The sequence below is a fragment of the Wolffia australiana genome, chromosome 8, assembly GCF_029677425.1.
Source record: "Wolffia australiana isolate 7733 chromosome 8, ASM2967742v1".
In the NCBI taxonomy this organism is placed as follows: Eukaryota; Viridiplantae; Streptophyta; class Magnoliopsida; order Alismatales; family Araceae; genus Wolffia; species Wolffia australiana.
Window position 1 is genome coordinate 4,524,861 of NC_135842.1, and position 20,614 is coordinate 4,545,474.

General features: G+C 41.3%; 3 protein-coding genes across 3 annotated transcripts; 2 read left to right on the plus strand and 1 right to left on the minus strand.

Moving 5' to 3' along the window:
* Positions 1–1,982: 1,982 nt before the first annotated feature.
* On the minus strand, positions 1,983–6,085 carry EMB3147 (Acyl-carrier-protein S-malonyltransferase). The gene is made up of 9 exons (XM_078579683.1): positions 5,716–6,085; positions 4,681–4,766; positions 4,538–4,604; positions 4,293–4,435; positions 4,140–4,188; positions 3,932–4,069; positions 3,724–3,804; positions 2,748–3,011; positions 1,983–2,207 (listed from the first exon to the last, which is right to left on the minus strand). Exons 1-9 carry the CDS (start codon positions 5,923–5,925, stop codon positions 2,145–2,147), a joined length of 1,101 nt encoding a protein of 366 aa, XP_078435809.1. The 5' UTR covers positions 5,926–6,085; the 3' UTR covers positions 1,983–2,144.
* Positions 6,086–8,539: 2,454 nt separating this feature from the next.
* On the plus strand, positions 8,540–12,665 carry LOC144706535 (uncharacterized protein At5g01610-like). Its single transcript, XM_078579535.1, has 3 exons — positions 8,540–8,763; positions 9,883–9,937; positions 11,960–12,665. Exons 1-3 carry the CDS (start codon positions 8,677–8,679, stop codon positions 12,328–12,330), a joined length of 513 nt encoding a protein of 170 aa, XP_078435661.1. The 5' UTR covers positions 8,540–8,676; the 3' UTR covers positions 12,331–12,665.
* Positions 12,666–13,691: 1,026 nt separating this feature from the next.
* Positions 13,692–17,944, plus strand: PBCP (Protein phosphatase 2C family protein). Its single transcript, XM_078579996.1, has 11 exons — positions 13,692–13,818; positions 13,914–13,965; positions 14,051–14,130; positions 14,243–14,324; positions 15,298–15,368; positions 15,486–15,565; positions 15,640–15,737; positions 16,940–17,063; positions 17,145–17,227; positions 17,364–17,412; positions 17,759–17,944. The coding sequence occupies exons 1-11, from the start codon at positions 13,730–13,732 to the stop codon at positions 17,809–17,811; spliced, it is 861 nt and encodes a 286-aa protein (XP_078436122.1). The 5' UTR covers positions 13,692–13,729; the 3' UTR covers positions 17,812–17,944.
* Positions 17,945–20,614: the final 2,670 nt, after the last annotated feature.

Sequence of the window (20,614 nt, forward strand, 5' to 3'; positions counted from 1 at the left end):
ACTCTCATCAGTCCCCACTTGTTATCCCTCCTGTCACATCTGAGACATCATGTCCAAGACATGTCGTTTCCTACCACGGATTTTGTTCCCAATTAAGTTGACAGGAGTGACATTCTCGTCCAAATTTTAATTTGGGTCTATTCATAAGTTTCAAGAGTGAAGAATTGAAGTAATAGGAAATATGATCAAGAGTTTTGAACAAAAAGCACTTGCCAGTACAATGAGGATTTGAAAAAGCAGTTTGATTGCTCTTTTTTCAGTCTGATTTCTTTGTCCTTTTGTTAGGTTATCTTTGTGGAGAATAACCAAGTTCTATACCTTTTTGCATGTATAGTGCAGAAATGCAGACGGGATGATTTTTTCATCCCGGGACGGAAAAATCGTCTCGTCTAAGGGTTTGGACGAAATTCGGGACGAATTTACCACCAGACAGGACGGTTTTCATCCTGTGGGACTAAAAAACCGTTCGTCCGGAGGTCTCAGACAATGGACGGACGAATCTGGACAAAAAAACCACCGGATTCACATCTGATGGTTGAGATGTAGCCACCTGGCCTCACTATGACAATTTGCATCAAAGTCCCTGTATTTTTACACGCGTGCAAACTGACGCCGCTCAGAAATAATTGTACATATGTCCTTTGCACTCTCTCTCCTCTGTATTTCCCTAAAAAACTTTTAAAAATCTATATTAATATATAAAATATATAAAACGGGTTTTTCTTGTCCGGGACAAGGGACGGGACAGTTTTTTCCCCGGACGGGATGAAAATTTGTCCCTGGAGGACTGGACAGGACGGTTTTCGTATCGTTGGACGAAAAATGCATCCCCTCCCATCCATCGTCCATGTCCGGGACGATCGAGAACTATATTTGCATGCCACCACCATCTCTAATGCTAACTAGAATTTGTTTGGCATCTATTTATACTGCAGATAATTGTTATTTGGCAATATTAAAGTGCCAGCTAAAGTATTTTAATTAAAATAATGAATATTCCTACAAGAAAATTCCATTAAATTTTCAAAAATACTCACTAACTTTATATAACTAAGTTTAATTATCACAATATTTCCGTACATTACCTTGCAGTATATATTTGTTTCATTATTTCGCTTGCTTTAAATTAGATTTATTTTTTAAGAAATACTTATAACTTTTTATAACTCTGCCTCTCTCTCTATCCTCTCAATCTCTACTCTCGCGCTCTCTCTCTTGTTTCCTTTCATTCTTGCTCTCAGTCTTCCCACTCTACTTTGATTCAAATAAAATACAACCGTCCCCAATCGTAATCATAGTAGGATGAACGAATGAAGAGGTTGATTGTTCAGATTCTCTTTTTTCTTGAGAGGTTCATGTCTGTCTCTAAAGATCATCGGCTCAGCCTACTTCAGATCTCTCTCTCTGTCTGTCTCTGTCTCTCTCTGTCTCTGTCTCTGTCTCTGTCTCTCTCTCTCACTTTCTCTCTCCCCTTCTCTCTATCTCTTTCTCCCATTCTCTCTCTCTCTCCCCTTCTCTCGATCTCTTTCTCCCATTCTCTCTCTCTCTCTCTCTCTCTCTCTCTCTCTCTCTCTCTCTCTCTCTCTCTCTCTCTCTCTCTCTCTCTCTCTCTCTCTCTCTCTCTCTCTCTCTCTCTCTCTCTCTCTCTCTCTCTCTCTCTCTCTCTCTCTCTCTCTCTCTCTCTCTCTCTCTCTCTCTCTCTCTCTCTCTCTCTCTCTCTCTCTATATATATATATATATATATATATATATGTCTTTCCCAAGAATCTCTCCTTTCCCATATAGCTCCCACAACAATAGATTAAACCATCTATTATTATATCTTCCAATCTATCTCTCCGTTTCACAATGCACTCCCAACAATGAGCACATCACTCTTACTCTCCTACATGATTTTCATTGTTAATAACTAACTCATGAATTTAAACTGAGAAAAAGGTGCATAAAATAAAACAATTAGGGCAGGTGGAAGTAGAAAGGAGTACCTCAAAAAACCTAGATCATCCATTAATTTATGTAAATATCTGTACCTTCGGGGGATAGAAGAGTAGCTGAGGCTCGGAGACAGCCCCAAACAAAGTGACACTTATGGATCAAATCTATCCCCACTCAGGACCAATGATCTGAGATATATCGCAGCGTGATCACGCCCCAATGTTCTCGACCTCGGCAGCCTTGTCCACCCTCTTAACAATCCCAGCGATAACCTGGACAGCCGAGAGAGATAGATGAGAGGACAATTCCATGGATTAACATATATCCAACAAGATGATCCAAGAGAGATAAAAAAATTATGTATTAGCCCATGAATTTTTGTGATTTCAAGTTGGGCCAAAATTCATAGTTTTTCTTTAACCAGTGGCGCAGAAGAGGTATATAGGAGGACAATGCCATGGATTAGACATGGTCGTTCTGTTCTGTTCGTTTTAAACGAACAAAAAATTTGCACAAAAGAACCGCACAGGGCCTTGTTCTTTGTTCTCTTCTTTTTTTTTTTTTCAAAAACGAACAAAATTCGCACATTCGCACAAAACTAGAACAAAATTCGCACAAAGCGAACACGGGTCTGTGCGATGTTCTGTTCGAATTTGTTTTTTTTTCTGTTTGGAAAACCTAACAGAACGAACAATTCGCACAAAAAGAACAGAACGACCATGTCTACCATGGATGTAAATATATCCAGTGAGATGATGCAACAGAAATAGAGAGAAAATTATGCATTTATCCTAGAAATTTTGTAATTTTACCTTGCCAGGACCAAGTTCATAAGTTTTCTTCAATCCATTGCTGAGAAGAGATTTGACAGTGAACTCCCATTGGACAGGGGAAGTCACTTGTCGGGCCAGAATTCTTTTGATCGTATCCGGGTCAGAGTGCGGTTGCGCATCCACGTTGGATATAACGGGGATTCGAGGGGTTATAATCTCCGTCTGGGCCAGTGCTGCTTCTAGCCTGGAAACAGCAGGCTCCATGAAAATGGTGTGGAAAGCACCTGCCACAGCAAGACGGACCTGCCCGAAATGTGTACGCAATGAATTCATAGATCATGGCACGTAAAAAAAAAATATATTAATATTACACCATGGTTATATGAAGGGATCGGCTATCAACCAAGAACTTTGAAATGGATTGATCAGATAGTTGCTTATTACAACCGATCAAAATTTTCAGACGAATCAGAGTTTCAATCAAAATTTCCTACCATTTCTGATCAATTGGTTTGGTCGATCACGATAAAGTCTTGGCAGATCTTGCCTCAAAAGATCGAACTTGACCTATCTTTATGTTGATCCAATCGATCTGGTTTGATCAGTTCCATTGAGCAGGATCATCCATTCGAGCAGGAATGATCCGTTGATCAATAAATTAACTAAAACATAAAGACCCTTTCTGCACTCTCTCCCCCACAAGATCAATCATTATACCGCCTTGTATTTCAGAAATGACCTATAAGGGCTTATTTGGCCTGCATGCAACAGCACCTGATTAGAACAATTGAGCCCGTTGGTCCACTCCTGAGCAGATTAGATCATCAAACGGCCCTCTTCAAATCAATGGGATTGGATTGATCAGAACAGACACAGGGCCATTCTGTTGATCTAAATTTTAGATTCGTACTGATCCAATCCGATCCCCACCCCTATTTATACGACTATGTAGAATAGATGCAGAAAGTTCAGCATTGGGAAAATTTTAAAAGTAGGGCTTAAAAGAAACACAGACCGTCATTCTAGCTTTGAATGACTTCGCTTTGGCTTCTACAGCTTCAATTCCCTTCAATCCTCCAGAAACTGCGTAGTTTCCCTTAATTTGCAACAAAATTCACTAGTTTACGATTCCACCACAAAAATATTACTGATAACGATACGGAAATAAAAGTGGCAATTTATAGAAGATGATTGGAGATGGGTTCAAGTATGATGAATATTACGGGGCAAAGAAAGTTTGCAATCTGGACTCTGTCTTTCTCTTCCACTTCCTCATTTGCTGCATCACAAAGTAGTTGAACCTTCTCCGAATCAAGCCCGATAACGCTCACCATTCCACTCTGAGCAGCATCAGCTGCATCCTGAAATGGGAAAACCCGAGCCAAGTCAAATCAAGATTTTTTTTTTGTATTTTAGATTTTTGGTCTTCACCTGCATTGCCTCTCCTCGCAGCTTGACCAGCTTGAGACCATCCTCAAAGCTTTGACGGGAGGAAGGAACATTTCACAGCATCATGATGAAGATAAGCAAATTATTTAATATCTAAATCATTATTAAGTATACCATTATGACCAAGATCTATACCTAAAAGCCCCAGCAAATGCAAGGGCAGTGTATTCTCCCAAGCTGAGCCCACAAGTGACATCAATTGAATTTATAATATCCTGACCACCTTCACGGGCACGGAGAACCTCAACGGCAGCTAGACTCGTGACGTAGATACCCGGCTGTATTCAATGGTTTTTCATGTAGATAAAGGAAAATATTATGATAAAAAAAACACAAAGCTTGAAAATCAATGTATTTTCCTCAATTTTTAAGGAATTTACCTGACTTATCACCGTTGAATCAAGCTTTTCTTTTGGTCCATTGAGGCAAAGGTTCAGGAGATCATATCTGATCAAAAGATAAGAACATTAGAAAATTGAGATTTAGTAAGCTCTGAATCATTCGAAAATGAACTAACACCTACCCAAGAATGTTGTTCGCTCTCTGAAACAATTCAGCGGCTGCCGAAACGCTCTGGGCAACGGCACCCATTCCAACAGCTTGGGCACCCTTGGTAAAGATATATTGGACATATTTGAAAAAGAATCGCAAGTATTATTATTCAAATTTTAGAATGCGGCCGAGATGACAGACAGAACACTAAATGAAACGCCAAATTCCATGCTACTCAAACGACTTTCAAACGTAATCAATCCAATCCTACAATTGATCAATAAACATTGAAATAAAAAATGACCACACTGGCAAAAAAAAGCATCCGGGAGAAATGCTAGACAGAAAAATATTGAATTGTCTGTGTTGATCTGAGTATTACATGTCTTTATTTTCTCTCTCTTGTTAGCCCATTAAGGGCCCTCTCTAGTCAGCCCATTAGGGCTTCCTATAAAACCCTGTAATCTCTTTCATTTGCTATCAAGAATTGTTCTTTTCTTGTTTACAGTCTGAAATGCTTAACCAGCAAGGATGAACAATTCCCACCTGACGTCAAATTTCAAATTGGCGTCTAAAAACCCAAAAAAAAAAACAACTAACACAGAATAACCCAAAAACTAAATTTACGTGAAAGCGTGGGTATGTTTGCAACCTAAAAATGGGTAGTAATCAATCCAAGCCCACAGTTGATCAATAAACCTTGAAAAAAATTGACGAGACTGGTCGAAAAAAATCATCCGGGAGAAATACTATAAAGAAAAATATAGAATTCGCACCTGACGTTAAATAATAAATGTGTATCTAAAAACCCAACAAAAAATATAACACAGAAGAACCCAAAAAAAACAGAAAAACAAACAATTACATGAAAGCTTGGGTAGGCTTGCAAACGAAAAACAGGTGTAATCAATCCAATCCCACAATGGATGAGACTGGTCGAAAAACAGCATCCGGAAGAAATGCTAGATAGAAAAATATAAAATTCGCACTTAACATTAAATTAAAAATGTGCGTCTAAAAACAAAAAATATAACAAATAATAATTTGAAAAAAATCCACGGTTTACCTGTCCGGGAAACATGAAAGCGTGGGTAGGCTTGCAATCTACAAACAGAGAATCCGCTGCAGAAGCCCGAGAACCAACGGCGACGCCAGCACAAGCCCTAAATCTCCACACATTCTTCGGAAAGGACCTCACTGGCCCGAACCGAGAGAGCTTCGAGTTGGATATGGACGGCAACAAGGCGAGCGAAGAGGTTGCCGCACCAGAAGCCATCTCCCCACAAAAATCCAAGAAAACTGCGCTAAACAAGAAAGATCGAACCAAAAAAAACACTAGAAAAAGATAAGATTTCAAATTCTTCGCGAGATTGAACACTCTCGCGTGCTATTCCGATCAGGAGAGGCGACGATGGACGGAGCTCACGAAGCAAGAACACACTAAAGAAGTGGAAATAAATAAATATTTATATTTATTTCCCAGTGGAGTACCGTCACCGCTATGGTCACTTTAAAGGGTCAAGGTGAGGTTTTCCTTAAACTCCTTCGCGGTAACTGGAAGGAAACTGGTTTATCCATTGGAATTTATATTTTGAAGTCTAAGGTTAAGGGTAATTTGGTCAAAGAACAGATCAATACACCTAGGGCTGGACATTTACGACCAAGGACCAGTTTGACCCAACCAAACCGGGAACTGTAGGTCCTCCGTTTGAGGGTAAACCGGTTGGTCAAACAGGTTTAGGCCCAAGAGTCAAACCAGACAGGAACCGGAAGTATATTATTTAATATTTTTTATAAAATTCTAAAAAATAGAAAATCCAACTCTACGGAGAGTTTCTATTTAGCTCAGCGTAGACGCCATATATTTGACCATCTGTGGGCACCCACTCGATGTAGAAAATACTTAACATTACTATGAGTCGTAGGGATGGATCATCGGGGACATGGACGATGGACAGGACGGAATGAAGATCGTCCCGTCTGACGTCCGGAATCAGTGCAGGGATGCGGACGGAGGGTTTTTATGTCCCAGGACGAAAAAATTTCCCCGTCCGTGAGAATGGACAAAAATCAGGACGGAAATTCATCCCGAGACCTCCGGACTGGACGGTTTTCATCCACTCGGACAAAAAAACCATCATGTCCGAAGGTCTCAGGACGAATTTCCGTCCCGATTTTCGTCCAACCTCACGGACGGGAAAATTTTTCATCCTGCAACAAAAAACTGTCCCCTCTACGTCCCTGCACTCTCTAGTTCCGTATCGTCCAGGACATGGACGATGGACGGGACGGGGCGAAGATTGTCCCGTCCGACGTCCTGAATCAGTGCAGGGATGCGGACGGGATGGTTTTTTCGTCCGAGACCTCCGGACGGGATGGTTCTTTCTTCTAAGACCTCAGGGCGGGACAGTTTTTTCATCCAAGTGGACAAAACCGTCCCATTCGGAGGTCTCGGACGAATTTCCGTCCCGATTTTTGTCCAACCTCGCGGACGGGACAATTTTTTTGTCCTGAGACGAAAAAACCGTCCTGTCCGCATCCCTGAACTATAACTATGACCATATACTTTCTACTTTGACATTGACTAGGCAACCTGATCAAATTGGGACTAGTCCTGACCAGAACAGAACTGAAGTTGAACGAACTGGAACTAAACCTAAGTTTAAGTAAGGTTTAGGTCTTTGCTAAAAACTTGGTCCGGACCAGGACCATCAAACCCTAAATACAACTATACAGGTAGGGATGGGGTTAAGGGTAATGTGATCAAATAATTTACCAACACAAGTATACACGTACTGCTTAGGAATGGGTGTCACTATCCCTGCTCTGACCGAGCCATTATTTTTAACCTCTCGTCGTCGATTCATCTTCGCTACATTTCTGCTCCTCGCACCTTTTGCTAGTCTTCTTCTCCGCACAAATTGGCTTCAAGTGAGTAAATTTCTAAGTGCCCTACACCCCAAACCCAGTGAGCAGAGGTCCACATAACTGCATGACGCAGCTTTATTTATTATTTTTAAAATGTTGAATATATGATTATAAATTTGCAAATGAGGGAGGGGCGATTGAGGCTGAGAATCCACACTATGCAACTCACAAAACCACACGAAGTGGTTCTATAAATGTTTTTTAAAATGATGAATTTGCAATTTAAAAGTCTTTCAGCACTCTAGTTTATAGTATATACCTGATAATTGATTTCTTTATGACCTTGATAATTAAAAATTGGGGGAATTGATAGCGTAATATCTACTGCGGATAATTATGAACCTCAATTCAAGAAGTATGAACAATGTTTGTCTAATATCAATTGGACATAATACATCATTTCACCTCTGTGCCCCGTAATGAAGAATATTATTCAAAAGGTTAGATGGCCCGGACGAAGAGGAAGAAGAAAATGACCATCCCTATTTAGTGTTTGCCATGTCGTGACAACAATGACAAGGACTAGGGAGCTTAAAAAATATAGTCGAGGAGGTTGTATGGACCGGAAAAAAATTGTAACGGGTGCGCAGATATTCACGAACGAACATGAACACGAACACAAACAGGAAAAGCCCTGGGGAACAATGTTTGCAAACTGACAAACTGTTCGCGAAAATACAGTGGGAGAAAAAAAAAGCGAGTGAAATCGAGCCAAACATAAACACAAACAACTATTTCTAGCTGTTCGTTCATCGACGAACATCGATTATTCAGCATCAAACGATGAACATCTAATCCCTAGGAGGTTGACTTAACAAAAATTAAATTTAGTGAATATTTGGTGTGCTGACGTAAGCAATATATACTGGGCTTATATTGGAAATGGGCCTAGGCGTAGTGGGCCTATATTTGGTCAAAAGCGAGTTTGACGTGTGCGCAGACCTTTGAAATTTCCTATTTCTTCTTCTTCTTCTTCTTCTTCCTGTTCTTCCTCGTTCTTCTACTTCTCGCGCGAAGAATCGGGGGAGCAATCGCTAGGGTTTCGAATTGGGATCGAGAAGAAGGTAGAGGAGTTGGGTAGAACTCGAACGAGGAGGAGATGGATCAGGTGGCAAACAAATTGGGGTCGTACTGGTTCTCCAAGAGAGCCGATAAGGAGATTTCCTCCGTGGGCGATGATCTTAATGTAACCGCCCTCTTCGTCTTTCTTCATGATCTCTAGGTTTTTTTATCTTTTCATAATCATCGGTTTTAAATCGTTAATTAAGGATATATCGCGGGTGTTAAGTCGTTAATTGTGGTTTTGATCGTACCAAATGATTTATTTATCGGTTGGGTTCGCTAACGGTTTTGATCTCCTTCTTTCATGATTTTTTGTTTATGGGTTTGATGAAGAATGATGAATTTTGCACCCGTTTGGATTTTTGAGCTTATGATTTGCCCACGGGAATAGTTCTTTCTTTGGGAGATACGCGATTATCAAATCGAGTCCGGTTATCAAATTCAACGTTTGCAGGGTGAATCCATGATATGAGATACGCGATCTAAGGAGTTCGAGTGTAATTGAACGTCGAATCTTTCAATTGTATCGAAATTTCTCTTCCTCGGAATATTGAAATTTCTTGTAAAACTAGTTCCCTCGTTTGATAACAGGACTCGATTTATTCGTCATGGTTGAACGATGTCATGTTTTTCTTTTCCTTATGCTTGGTTTCTCTTCTACGGAGATAACTCGTTTAGAGTGGCTGTCTCTCAAGATATCATTCAGAAAAAATAAAGAAACAATTCGGAGATGCCACGAACAGGCTGTTGAGTTTCTGCTTCAAAAATCTTATTTGAATTTGAAAATTTCGACTTCATCGACAACTTATTTTCAGCAGAGACTCTACTTGGCGTAAATTATGGTCGTTTATTCATCATTCTTTTTCGAAATTGTGCATTTTTTTCTGGAGATTCTTCTCCTGAAGTGGAGATTTCTATGGACATCGATTATTAAGGAACCAAACGAATAAACGCCTGTTGACTACTCTTCCATGCCTGATTGAATGCACTTGTGCTCGTGAAGTTCTTAACTCAATGCAGACTGACTTTCTACAAAGGCACGGCCATGTTGTCCTATTCTAAGCTGACATTTGTCATTTTTTTCTGTGGAAGTAAATTAATAAATAAACCCAATAAATAAAGAAACCCTGCTCCACTTTTCATTCCAATATAGATGCCCATAACCTTCTGTATGCAGATCTTAGACAGAGATATGCCCATGCTTTCACACTCTAATTCGATCTTTGTCAATTTATGATGACAGTCTCTGTCAACCAGCATCGAAGGAGGGGCAAAATGGCTGGTGAACAAGCTTAAAGGTCAATCTTGTCACCCAGCGATAGGGTTCACCATCCATGACGAGTCATCTTCATCTGTGTCATGACGAAGTTTTCATTGTCATTGTTACTCGTCCACGAATAGGATGGTGCTGAGATAGTCATAATCATTATCATTGTTCTCATCTTATCATCATACGATATCTCTACCCCTGAGTCTCTCCCTATCCACGCTAATTTATGTCAGTACTATTTCTCGAGTCACAACTCTCTCTCTCTCCATCTCTCTCTTTCTCCCATCTTTCTCTCTCATTCCCTGACTCTCTTTCTCCCATCTTTCTCTTTCTCTCTCCTTGACTCTCTTTCTCTCTCATTCCCTGACTCTCTTTCTCCCATCTTTCTCTGTCCCTCCCTTTGACTCTCTTTCTCTCTCATTCCCTGACTCTCTTTCTCCCATCTTTCTCTGTCTCTCCCCTTGACTCTCTTTCTCTCTCATTCCCTGACTCTCTTTCTCCCATCTTTCTCTGTCTCTCTCCTTGACTCTCTTTCTCTCTCATTCCCTGACTCTCTTTCTCCCATCTTTCTCTGTCTCTCTCCTTGACTCTCTTTCTCTCTCATTCCCTGACTCTCTTTCTCCCATCTTTCTCTGTCTCTCTCCTTGACTCTCTTTCTCCCATCTTTCTCTGTCTCTCTCCTTGACTCTCTTTCTCTCTCATTCCCTGACTCTCTTTCTCCCATCTTTCTCTGTCTCTCTCCTTGACTCTCTTTCTCTCTCATTCCCTGACTCTCTTTCTCCCATCTTTCTCTGTCTCTCTCCTTGACTCTCTTTCTCTCTCATTCCCTGACTCTCTTTCTCCCATCTTTCTCTGTCTCTCTCCTTGACTCTCTTTCTCTCTCCTTCCCTGACTCTCTTTCTCCCATCTTTCTCTGTCTCTCTCCTTGACTCTCTTTCTCTCTCATTCCCTGACTCTCTTTCTCCCATCTTTCTCTGTCTCTCTCATTGACTCTCTCTCTCTCTCCCACCTGTCTCTGTCTCTCTCCCTGACTCTCTTTCTCCCATCTGTCTTTGTTTCATTCCCTGACTCTTTTTCTCCCATCTGTCTCTATCTCTCTCCCTGACTCTCTTTCGCCCATCTTTCTCTGTGTCTCTTCCGAACTCTTTCTCCCATCTTTCTCTGTCTCTCTCTCTGACTCTCTTTCTCCCATCTTTCTCTGTCTCTCTCTCTGACTCTCTTTCTCCCATCTTTCTCTGTCTCTCTCTCTGACTCTCTTTGTCCCATCTTTCTCTGTCTCTCTCTCTGACTCTCTTTCTCCCTTCCCTGTCTCTCCCCGACTCTCTTTCTCCCATCCCTCTCTCTCCCCAACTCTCTTTCTTCCATCCCTCTCGCTCCTGACTCTCTTTCTTCCATCCTTCTCTCTCCCTGACTCTCTTTCTCCCATCTCTCTCTCTCTCTCTCTCTCTCTCTCTCTCTCTCTCCCTGACCCCCCTCTCTCTCTCCCTGACTCTCTTTCTCCCATCCCCCCGTCTCTCTCTGTCTTTGTTGTCTCTCTTTCTCCCATCCCCCCTCTCTCTCTCCCTGTCTCTCTTTCTCCCATCCCCCCGTCTCTCTCTGTCTCTGTTGTCTCTCTTTCTCCCATCCCCCCGTCTCTCTCTGTCTCTGTTGTCTCTCCTTCTCCCATCCCCCCCCTCTCTCCCTGACTCTCTTCCATCTTTCTCCCATCTCTCTCTCTCTCTCTCTCTCCTTGACTCTCTTTCGCCCATCCCCCCTCTCTCTGTCTTTCTGTTGTCTCTCTTTCTCCCATTCCTCTCTCTCTCTCTCTCTCTCTCTCTCTCTTCCCCTCTCCTGTGAGCCTTGTATCTCTCCCCTCTCTCTACTTTTCGTCCCCGTGTCATCTGGTCATCATCATTATCAAAGAGTTGTCCTTTGCTTGAAAATACCGTCGTCTTCGTCTTCCACAATTGTGATGATGATGACACTGTTCTGGGATGACAATCCCTCAGAACCCTATTAAATCCACCGTGGTCAACGTCGTTGACTTTTTGTCTGTATGATGGAATGACAGGAAAGATGCAGAAACCATTGCCAGATCTGCTGAAGGAACACGACCTGCCGGCCGGCATCTTCCCCCGGGACGCCACCCACTATGAGTTCAACGAGGAGACCCACAAGTTGATCGTCTTCATCCCCGCCGTCTGTGAGGTGGGCTACAAGGATTCATCCACTGTCCGATTCTCTGAGACCGTCACCGGCTATCTGGAGAAGGGCAAGCTGGTGGACATCGAAGGAATGAAGACGAAGGTCCTCGTCTGGCAGAAAGTCAACGCCATAGCCACCGAGGGCTCCAAGGTCCACTTCACCACCTCCCTGAAGAAGACCCGCAGCCGGGCCGCCTATGAAATCCTCAGGGATGGCCTCCCTATAGAGAAATTCTGATCTCCATTGGAAGAAAGATATCAACTTTGTATGCCTGAACATGATAAATTGATAACTTCACTTGTGCATGACGAAAGGCGATTGTGGGTCAACAAAGGGATCAGATCATGATCATAGTAGACATGGTTGTTTGGTTCCTTTTGTGCAAATTTGTGCGAATTGTTTGTTCTGTTTGGTTTTCCAACAGAACAATATCAAATTCGAACAGATCATTGCACAGACCCGTGTGCGGTTCTATTGTTCGCTTTGTGCGAATTTTGTTCTAATTTTGTTTGTTTTTGCACAAAAAAAGAACAGAACAAAGAACAAGGCCCTATGCGGTTCTTTTGTGCGAATTTTTTGTTCATTTCAAGCCAACAGAACAGAACAACCATGTCTAGATCAGAGTGGCCATGACTTTGAACCATCTGATCCGATCATGACGAACCGTGATCAGATTGGTCAGAACGAAGCGGGAGCTGGCGCCAAATGAGAAGCAAAATCAAACCATCTCAGAATTGCAGGGCGGATACACTGCTGGTCGTGCGAAGTGCGGTTCAAAAATTACTACTGTAGCACGTAACGACTGGGCACCGCGTGCAAAGACAGATGGGTGCCGTTTGGGGGTGATCTTTGTCAGATCATGATTCATATTCATATAAACCGATGATCATGATTCCCAAGATCATAATTGATCCTAAGGGGGTTGGGTCTTTTGATGATCACTCATATTTGCTAGTATAATGCAGGGATGCGGATGCGACGGTTTTTTCATCCCGGGACAAAAAAATCGTCCTGTCCCAGGATACGAATGAATTTCGGGACGAAAATTCGTCCCAGGGACCACTGGACGGGACAGTTTTTGTCCTATGGGACGAAAAAACTGTCCATCCGGAGGTTTCGGACGATGGACGTACGAATCTAGACGGAAAACCATCGGATTCACATACGACGGCTGAGATGTTGCCCGGTATTTTTATGTGCGTGCAGATGGACGCCGCTCAGACATAATTGTAAATATGTTCCTGTGCATTCTCTCTCCTCCATAATTCCCTAAAAAACTTGAAAAAAATCTATATTAACAAATTAAAAATATAAAATGGGTTTTTTTCGTCCGGAGCAAGACAGGGATGAAACTTCATCTCGAGAGGATTGGACGGGACGAAAAATGGTCCCGGTATGATTGGACAGGACAAAAAACTGTGCTTCGTCCCTGAACTTACTCTGGACGTCGGACTGGACGAAATTCGTCCCGTCCCGTTCCGTCCATAGTCCACGTCCCGGACGATCCAGAACTATAGCTACTAGTGATCTGATGGGAATTGATCAAGCCCAAAAGACATAAAGGCCCAAAATAAGATGGCCCACCAATCCAATTAAATGCTTACTCCCAGCGAGTGGGGGGAGGAGAGGGAAGAAGATGGGCTCAAGCGCTGTTCTTGGGAGCTCCTTCTCCCTCTCTCCTCGAAGGAGATATCGATCGACTATCAGAAGTTGCCTTGAAATCAAGTGAGGACGACGGGGGGGTCAAATTCTCATCTGGGTTTCATTTGTTTTTCATTTTTTCCCTTGTTGATGGCAATTTTCTTCTGATGGGGTCGCAGGTCGGAGGTTTACTTCACCGCCGGAGCGCATCTCATCCCTCACCCGAAGAAGGTGATGATGAAATACGTTCGAATTCTTCGTTCTCGCTGTTGAATTCATGTTGTTTTGGTCTTTCTTGTGGTTGAATTTGTGGCAGGTTGATCGCGGAGGGGAGGACGCCTTCTTCGTTCATGGGCGCGGAGGAGGTGTTCTTGGCGTGGCGGATGGAGTCTCCGGGTGGGGATGAATCATTTCGTTGATAGAATTTTGGTTTTTTTTTGTTGGGTTTTTTCATATTTTTTGGAGACAAAGAAGTGATCTTGATTTGATACTCTGCTTTGTGTTGCAGATGGGCTCAGCGAAACGTTGATCCTTCACTCTTTTCGCGGGAGTTGATATCTCACGCTTTAAATATTGCGGGCGACGAGGAGGTCTCTCTTTCTCTATCAATCTCTATCTCTCTCTCCCCATCTATCTATCAATCTCTATCTCTCTCTCCCCATCTATCTATCAATCTCTATCTCTCTCTCTATATATCTCTCCCTCATTCCCTCTTCTATCTGTCTCTCTCTCTCTGTGTCTCCCTCACTACCACCCTCCCTGTCTGTCTGTCTGCCTGTCTCTCTCTCTCTCTGTCTCAATGTCTGCTTCCCTCACTCTTTCCCTCTGTCCGTCTGTCTCTCTCTCTATCTCTCTATCTCTCTCTCTATGTCTCCCTCTCTCTCTATTTCTCCCTTCCTCACTACTTCCCTCTCTGTCTCTCTCTCTCTGTCTCTCTCTCTGTCTCTCTCTCTGTGTCTATGTCTCCCTCCCTCTCTGTGTGTGTGTCTCTCTCTCCCTTCCCTCACCCTCTCTCTCTCTCTCTCTCTCTCTCTTTCTCCCTGTCTGTCTCTCTTTATCTCTCTCCCTCCCTGAATCCCTCTCTCTATCCTTCTCTCCCTTCCCCAACCTCTCTTTTTCTTACTCCTCTCTCTCTCTCTGTCTGTCTCTATCCTTCTCTCCCTCCCCCCCCTTCTGTCTTTCTGTCAATCTCTCTTTTTCTTATTCTCTCTCTGTGTCAATCTTTCTTTCTCTCATTCTCTCACTAACTTTCTGTCTATTTGTCAATCTCTCTCTCCTTCTCAGTCTCTGTATCAATCTATCTCTCCTTCTCAGTCTCTGTGTCAATCTATCTCTCTTTCTCAGTCTCTGTGTCAATCTATCTCTCTTTCTCAGTCTCTGTGTCAATCTATCTCTCTTTCTCAGTCTCTGTGTCAATCTATCTCTCTTTCTCAGTCTCTCTGTCAATCTCTCTCTCTCAGATACACACATAAACACACTCTTTCTCTCATACTCTGTGCATGGCAAGCCTTATATATATGCCATCCATCTCTTTATCTTTGTAACCTGTAGTCCATGCTTCAGGCTGATAATGATCCTCAAAATCTGCTGCGGAAAGCCCACGCTGCAACGCAATCTAGAGGCTCGGCCACTGCGTAAGGTTTCAATCTTATACTCACATTCCAGGACCACGAAATATATATATAAAAAAAAAAAAAATTTCCCCGCGAAAAATCTAAATTGGATTTATTCTCTCCCACATTTTGGAATAGGATCATTGCACTCTTAGAGAGAGATGGGACGTTAAAGATTGCTAATCTTGGTGATTGTGGGCTCCGGGTAATCCGCAGAGGTTTGTTTTCTTGTAGTGTTATTCTGATTATTCTGTAATTTTGGTAAGCGTGGGTTTTTTTGATTGTACTCTAGGCCAAGTGATCTTCTCCACGTCTCCACTAGAACACTACTTTGACTGCCCCTTCCAACTGAGCTCCGAGGCTCTCACTCAAACTTACAAAGATGCCGTGGTATTCTTCATTCAGCTGTTCCTCTTTTAAGTTTGAAACTTTTGACCAAATTTCCATTTTTTGGAATATTTATCCGTGTCGGGTTTAAAATATTTATTTTCTGGTGGGTTTAGAACTCCATTTGCTAGAACAAAGCCTAATTAGAGACAATTAAGTATTATGCGGGAGTACAACACAATAGAGTAATCAGTACTCAAGACTATCCTCTCCTTGGGATTGATCTCCTCCCCATTTTCTCAAAATGACCGAATTACCTTTCCTCAACTTAGAATCATATATGTTGGTATATATGAAAACGTCTGTGTACTCTCTTTAATTTTTAAACGTCATGTATCTTCCTCTCCGTCGCATCTTTTTTGCTGTTTGTTGTTGGTTTTCTTCCATGTTCTTTTGTCAAAGTGGAATGATTGGAGGCCCATCCCTTTCATCGTGGCCTGCGCCTTTGCAAGGAAAGCCCTTTCAATCGATCTCCTTGTCTTTAGATCGATATCTGTCTTTCTTCCTTCCTCTCACTCAAGAATCCATATCCATTGGATTGCAATTGGATTTGTCAGAGTTCTCAACAGATAAACATTTTAATCGATTCATTGCATTATTCCCTCCATGTTTGTACCACAAACATTTGCCCTGTCCTCAAAAGGAATTTCAGTCTTTCTACTCTGTAATCTCCCAAAGTTTTCTTTCAAAAAAAAAAAAAATCACCCAAAGTTTCTTCCCGGCCTTGTTCCCTGACTCTTCAATCTCTTTCTATTGGGGCTTGGCGCATCTTCTACAACATCTACTTCATTGGTCCTAGTTTACGTCGACGCCAACGGGATGACCCAAATAGACTGAGGACGGGGTCAACAACCATTGTAATGACAATGTAGTTCTCATGTTTTTGTTGGTTGACAACGGTAGGCTCCCCTGGACGGTTGACAACATCATTCTTGATGTTGAGAATGACGAGTGATTTTGAGGGACGGTGTCAACCATTCTTGATGCCCTGTCACTGACTACAATGATCACATCAACCATCGCCTGTCCAGAATTCCTCAATGTCATTTGTCTACAGCAGATGATGACGTTGATGAAATAGTTGATGTGTGCCGAACCCTCTGTCTATAACAGTCATTACTGTCTAATCAACTGAAGTATTTTCCTCATTCTATTAATCTACGCTCCACAATGTTTATGGTCATATAAAAAATTATGTTGAACAGGTATGTAGCGTGCAGTTGACTGCGGGAGATACGGTTGTCATGGGCTCAGACGGGCTGTTTGATAATGTTTTTGACCAAGAAATTGTCTCTCTGGTCTCGGAATCAAAGGACGCCGATGATGCAGGTCGAGACCACCAGCTGATTTTACCATCTTTTCTGTAATTTTTTGATTAATTCGCTCTTACAAGATGATCTGCTCCTGCAGCGAAAGCGTTGGCTGATTTGGCTAGCAAACATTCCGTGGACACTGGATTTGACTCTCCTTACTCCATAGAAGCCAGGAAACGGGTCTGTGATAATTAGAATTCCTCTGAATGATTGACAGACTGAATTCCGTTTTATAAGATTTGGTGAATTTTTTGAGATATTTAATGTTCTTCTTTAAGGGAGTTTCCTGAATAATACTTGTTGAAATTATGAACAGGGTTATGACGTGCCAGCCTGGAAGAAAGTTCTGGGGGGGAAAATCACAGGCATGCTTCTTTTCCAACATTTCGTTTCATCTCTATATCTCTCTCAACATAAATAAAATTAAATCTCTTCACCCATCTCTTCTTAACTCTCACACAAGCATGTATATCTTTCTCAACTTCACCTCTCTCTGAATTAGTATGCTCTGTATTATCTCCTTTCCTTCCCTACCTCTCTCTCAACATATACATACTTCTTAATCTCTCAGTATGTTTATATATCTCTGTCCACGCATGATCTCTCTTCATCCCTTTCTCTCTTTGAACCAGTCTCCCTATCTCATGTACACTTCTCTCTGTCTAGAAAAGTAATGTACCCATCATACTGAACATATTTTTTCATCTGAAGGTGGCAAACCAGACGACATCACAGTTATTGTCGGCCAGGTGACAAGCTCCTGAACAGCAGCATCTGGTACGCATCACAATGTTCTTCCACTCCAACCTAATTAGCTTCTGAAACCCAATTTCCCCTCAATTAATATGTAATTATGGCATCATTCAGTCATCATCGCAAATATCATTATTTCTCCAATGGGCAAGAATGTTTAGTAGGTTTTGAACACTGAAAAATCTGCATACAGGTTGTAAGTAGGATTTGATGATCTGATAGGATCAAGTCACTTGGTTGATCATGATATGAACGAATCCTACTGGTATATGTTGAGACTCCGGAAATAAGCAACTCCCAGTAGCGAGGAAGAGAGCGATAGCTGAAAAACGAGTCGCAAAAGGAACAGGCTGTATTGACCTTCAACCAGAAATGCTAATAATCCCAGATCCGTGATAGATCAACATCCAGGGAGGGAGAAAACAACTGTCTGAGAATCACAGTAAGAACTTTCCAACTAGAACGATAGAACATGAGGGAAGAGAGACGAAGAGAGAAGAAGAAAATGGAGAAGCTGTCGACCGAATCGGCTCCAACAGCGGGGAGCGGGAGAATCTCCTGCAGCTCAGTTCTGGCCGTAACTAACTGCCTGCCTCCTGCATTCTTCCACCCTCCCTTTTATATAAAACTTCCCCCGCTTTATTTAAGCCCGCACTCGCCAGCTTAGATGTCACGTGCGATCGATGGTTGGTACTTGTGCTTGCTCTGATATGTCCTTCCTTGTAACTTATCAGTATAAGGCTAAAAAAGTGTATTTTTTTCTTTAGTATCTCTAAAAAGATCATTTGGGTTACTGCCACTGTCACTCTAGCTGAGCCTCAGAATCGCGCCACCTTCATTTCTAATGTAACTACACAGTGATATCATAATCTCCATTCGGAAAGAAATGCATAGTAATGGACATAAGGGAATCATTTTGCACCTGGAACTCTGGAAACAGCAGTGCATGGGACGGAGGAGTTATCTTCATATTTATCTGATTCAAACAAAAACAAAAAAGAGAACATATCTTAATTTAGTAATAAATTCATACGGATAGAAATACAAGATATTTTGCCGATGATATATGGAAATGGCGCACGAAAAGGAAGACAAGGAAGTGTTTTTTATATTTATCATCAACTTTATCACCCGAGTTCCTGTCACCCTAATCTCACTCAGTTCTTATGTTGTTACTGCAACATTATGTTTTAATGATGGTCATACAATTCTCTTCACGAGGCAAGAATATCGAGCAATTGGGCATAACATTTGCGCAGGCTTTGGGCTAAGAATTCTTCTTATTGTTCTTCCAAAATAATCACCCTACCTTGTGATGCTCTTATCTCTCATGATTCTTTTTATGATTAAAATAACATGTGCTATGACTCCAGGCAGTATCAATAAAGAAAATCAAATATCAGTATGAATCCATACATTGCAGCTTCCATGCTATATGCTCCATCCAATTGCCAATTGTAACTTCTGGATATCCAAACATTACCCTTATGTCAGAATGGATGCCCTTATTTTTAGAGGATCACTAGTTCATCATTAAAATAATTATTAAGAACATAAATTATCCAGTCGGATAGAAACTCATACAAAGGAGAATATAAAATCTGCAAAACAGCAGCATGCAGAAGGACTGAGGAGATGTAAGTTTTCCTCTTTATTGCCTCCAACCAGCCTATTCAAGCATCTAACAACTCCACATCCCTCTTTTTTTATGTAATCACCAAACCATTCATCGGCATCCAAAAGATCATAATTTTCAGGTGGGATATAAAATCCTACCTTAGTGATTTTTTAATGCCTGGGAATAGGGTTTGGACCATCTGGCTATGGATATTCATGATGATTGAGACATATAACTTCGTGTCCTTACATTTGAGGATCATCATCATTATACCCCAACATTGATTGATCCATCTTCTCCATTGCATCATTATGGTGGATGGTACTGACACCATTAGTCCAAGGGCCCACCTTACAATATGAGAAAATATTTTCCTTTTCTCATTGCATTTCACCTCTCTCTTCAACTTTTCCTCTCCACTCTTTTCTCCATTGTAGGATCCCACTGACACTTGTGGCCCATAGATGGGACATAAAAAGAGGGAGAGAGAGAGAGAATCAAATTACTAAGGCTACAAAATGTCTTAAATGTGTAGGGGGTGAATTAGACCTCCTAAAAATATGGGTAACTTTTTTCGATATATATTTAGATAATTTTCTAAGTGGTGGTGGTTTTCTCTAAAATGGGGTTAATTGGTTCATATGTTTTATGTCCATGTTTCTAAATTCTATTTAAATTTCATGTAATGTGTTCTCCTCACATTCTCTTTGGTCCTTATACCTTTACCCTGGTTTATGAATTCTCAGTACCTCAATCCAACCACTTATGAGACTAATCCTCTCCATACAGAAGATTAGAAAATTATATTGATAACATGCTAATTAATTGATAATTATCATACCTTTTATTTTTTATTTGCCCTCAAATGATTATAAATGCACCTTATCAAGCATAAAATGATTAAATCTATTTTTAGAATGATATGATAATGCTTGTGTATTTTTTATATTTTATGGATTTTTCGGCATTGTATTCATGAAGAAAATACATTTTTAAGTTGAAATATGTATTTTAGAATATTATGACATTAAATTCAAAGAAGAATTACTATTAAGTGAAAATTATATTTTTAATATTTTATGAATTAAAAAAATATGGCGTTATTTAATGCATTTTATGAATTTTTTGGTTTCCAATTTTTTTGTGACACGCTGGCAATCCTAGGAGAGAAAATTGGAGGAGATCAAATCAGAGGG

Bases quoted from the DNA above. Each gene is read 5' to 3' on its own strand.
- LOC144706535 (XM_078579535.1), top strand. From the start codon at position 8,677: ATGGATCAGGTGGCAAACAAATTGGGGTCGTACTGGTTCTCCAAGAGA. The intron at 8,764-9,882 runs GTAACCGCCCTC...TTATGATGACAG, and splicing joins CCGTGGGCGATGATCTTAAT to TCTCTGTCAACCAGCATCGA. The intron at 9,938-11,959 runs GTCAATCTTGTC...ATGGAATGACAG, and splicing joins GCTGGTGAACAAGCTTAAAG to GAAAGATGCAGAAACCATTG.
- PBCP (XM_078579996.1), top strand. From the start codon at position 13,730: ATGGGCTCAAGCGCTGTTCTTGGGAGCTCCTTCTCCCTCTCTCCTCGA. The intron at 14,325-15,297 runs GTCTCTCTTTCT...TCCATGCTTCAG, and splicing joins ATATTGCGGGCGACGAGGAG to GCTGATAATGATCCTCAAAA. The intron at 17,228-17,363 runs GTCTGTGATAAT...AATTATGAACAG, and splicing joins CCATAGAAGCCAGGAAACGG to GGTTATGACGTGCCAGCCTG.
- EMB3147 (XM_078579683.1), bottom strand. From the start codon at position 5,925: ATGGCTTCTGGTGCGGCAACCTCTTCGCTCGCCTTGTTGCCGTCCATA. The intron at 3,805-3,931 runs GTAATATTCATC...TTGCAAATTAAG, and splicing joins TTGCAAACTTTCTTTGCCCC to GGAAACTACGCAGTTTCTGG. The intron at 2,208-2,747 runs GTAAAATTACAA...TCGGCTGTCCAG, and splicing joins ATGAACTTGGTCCTGGCAAG to GTTATCGCTGGGATTGTTAA.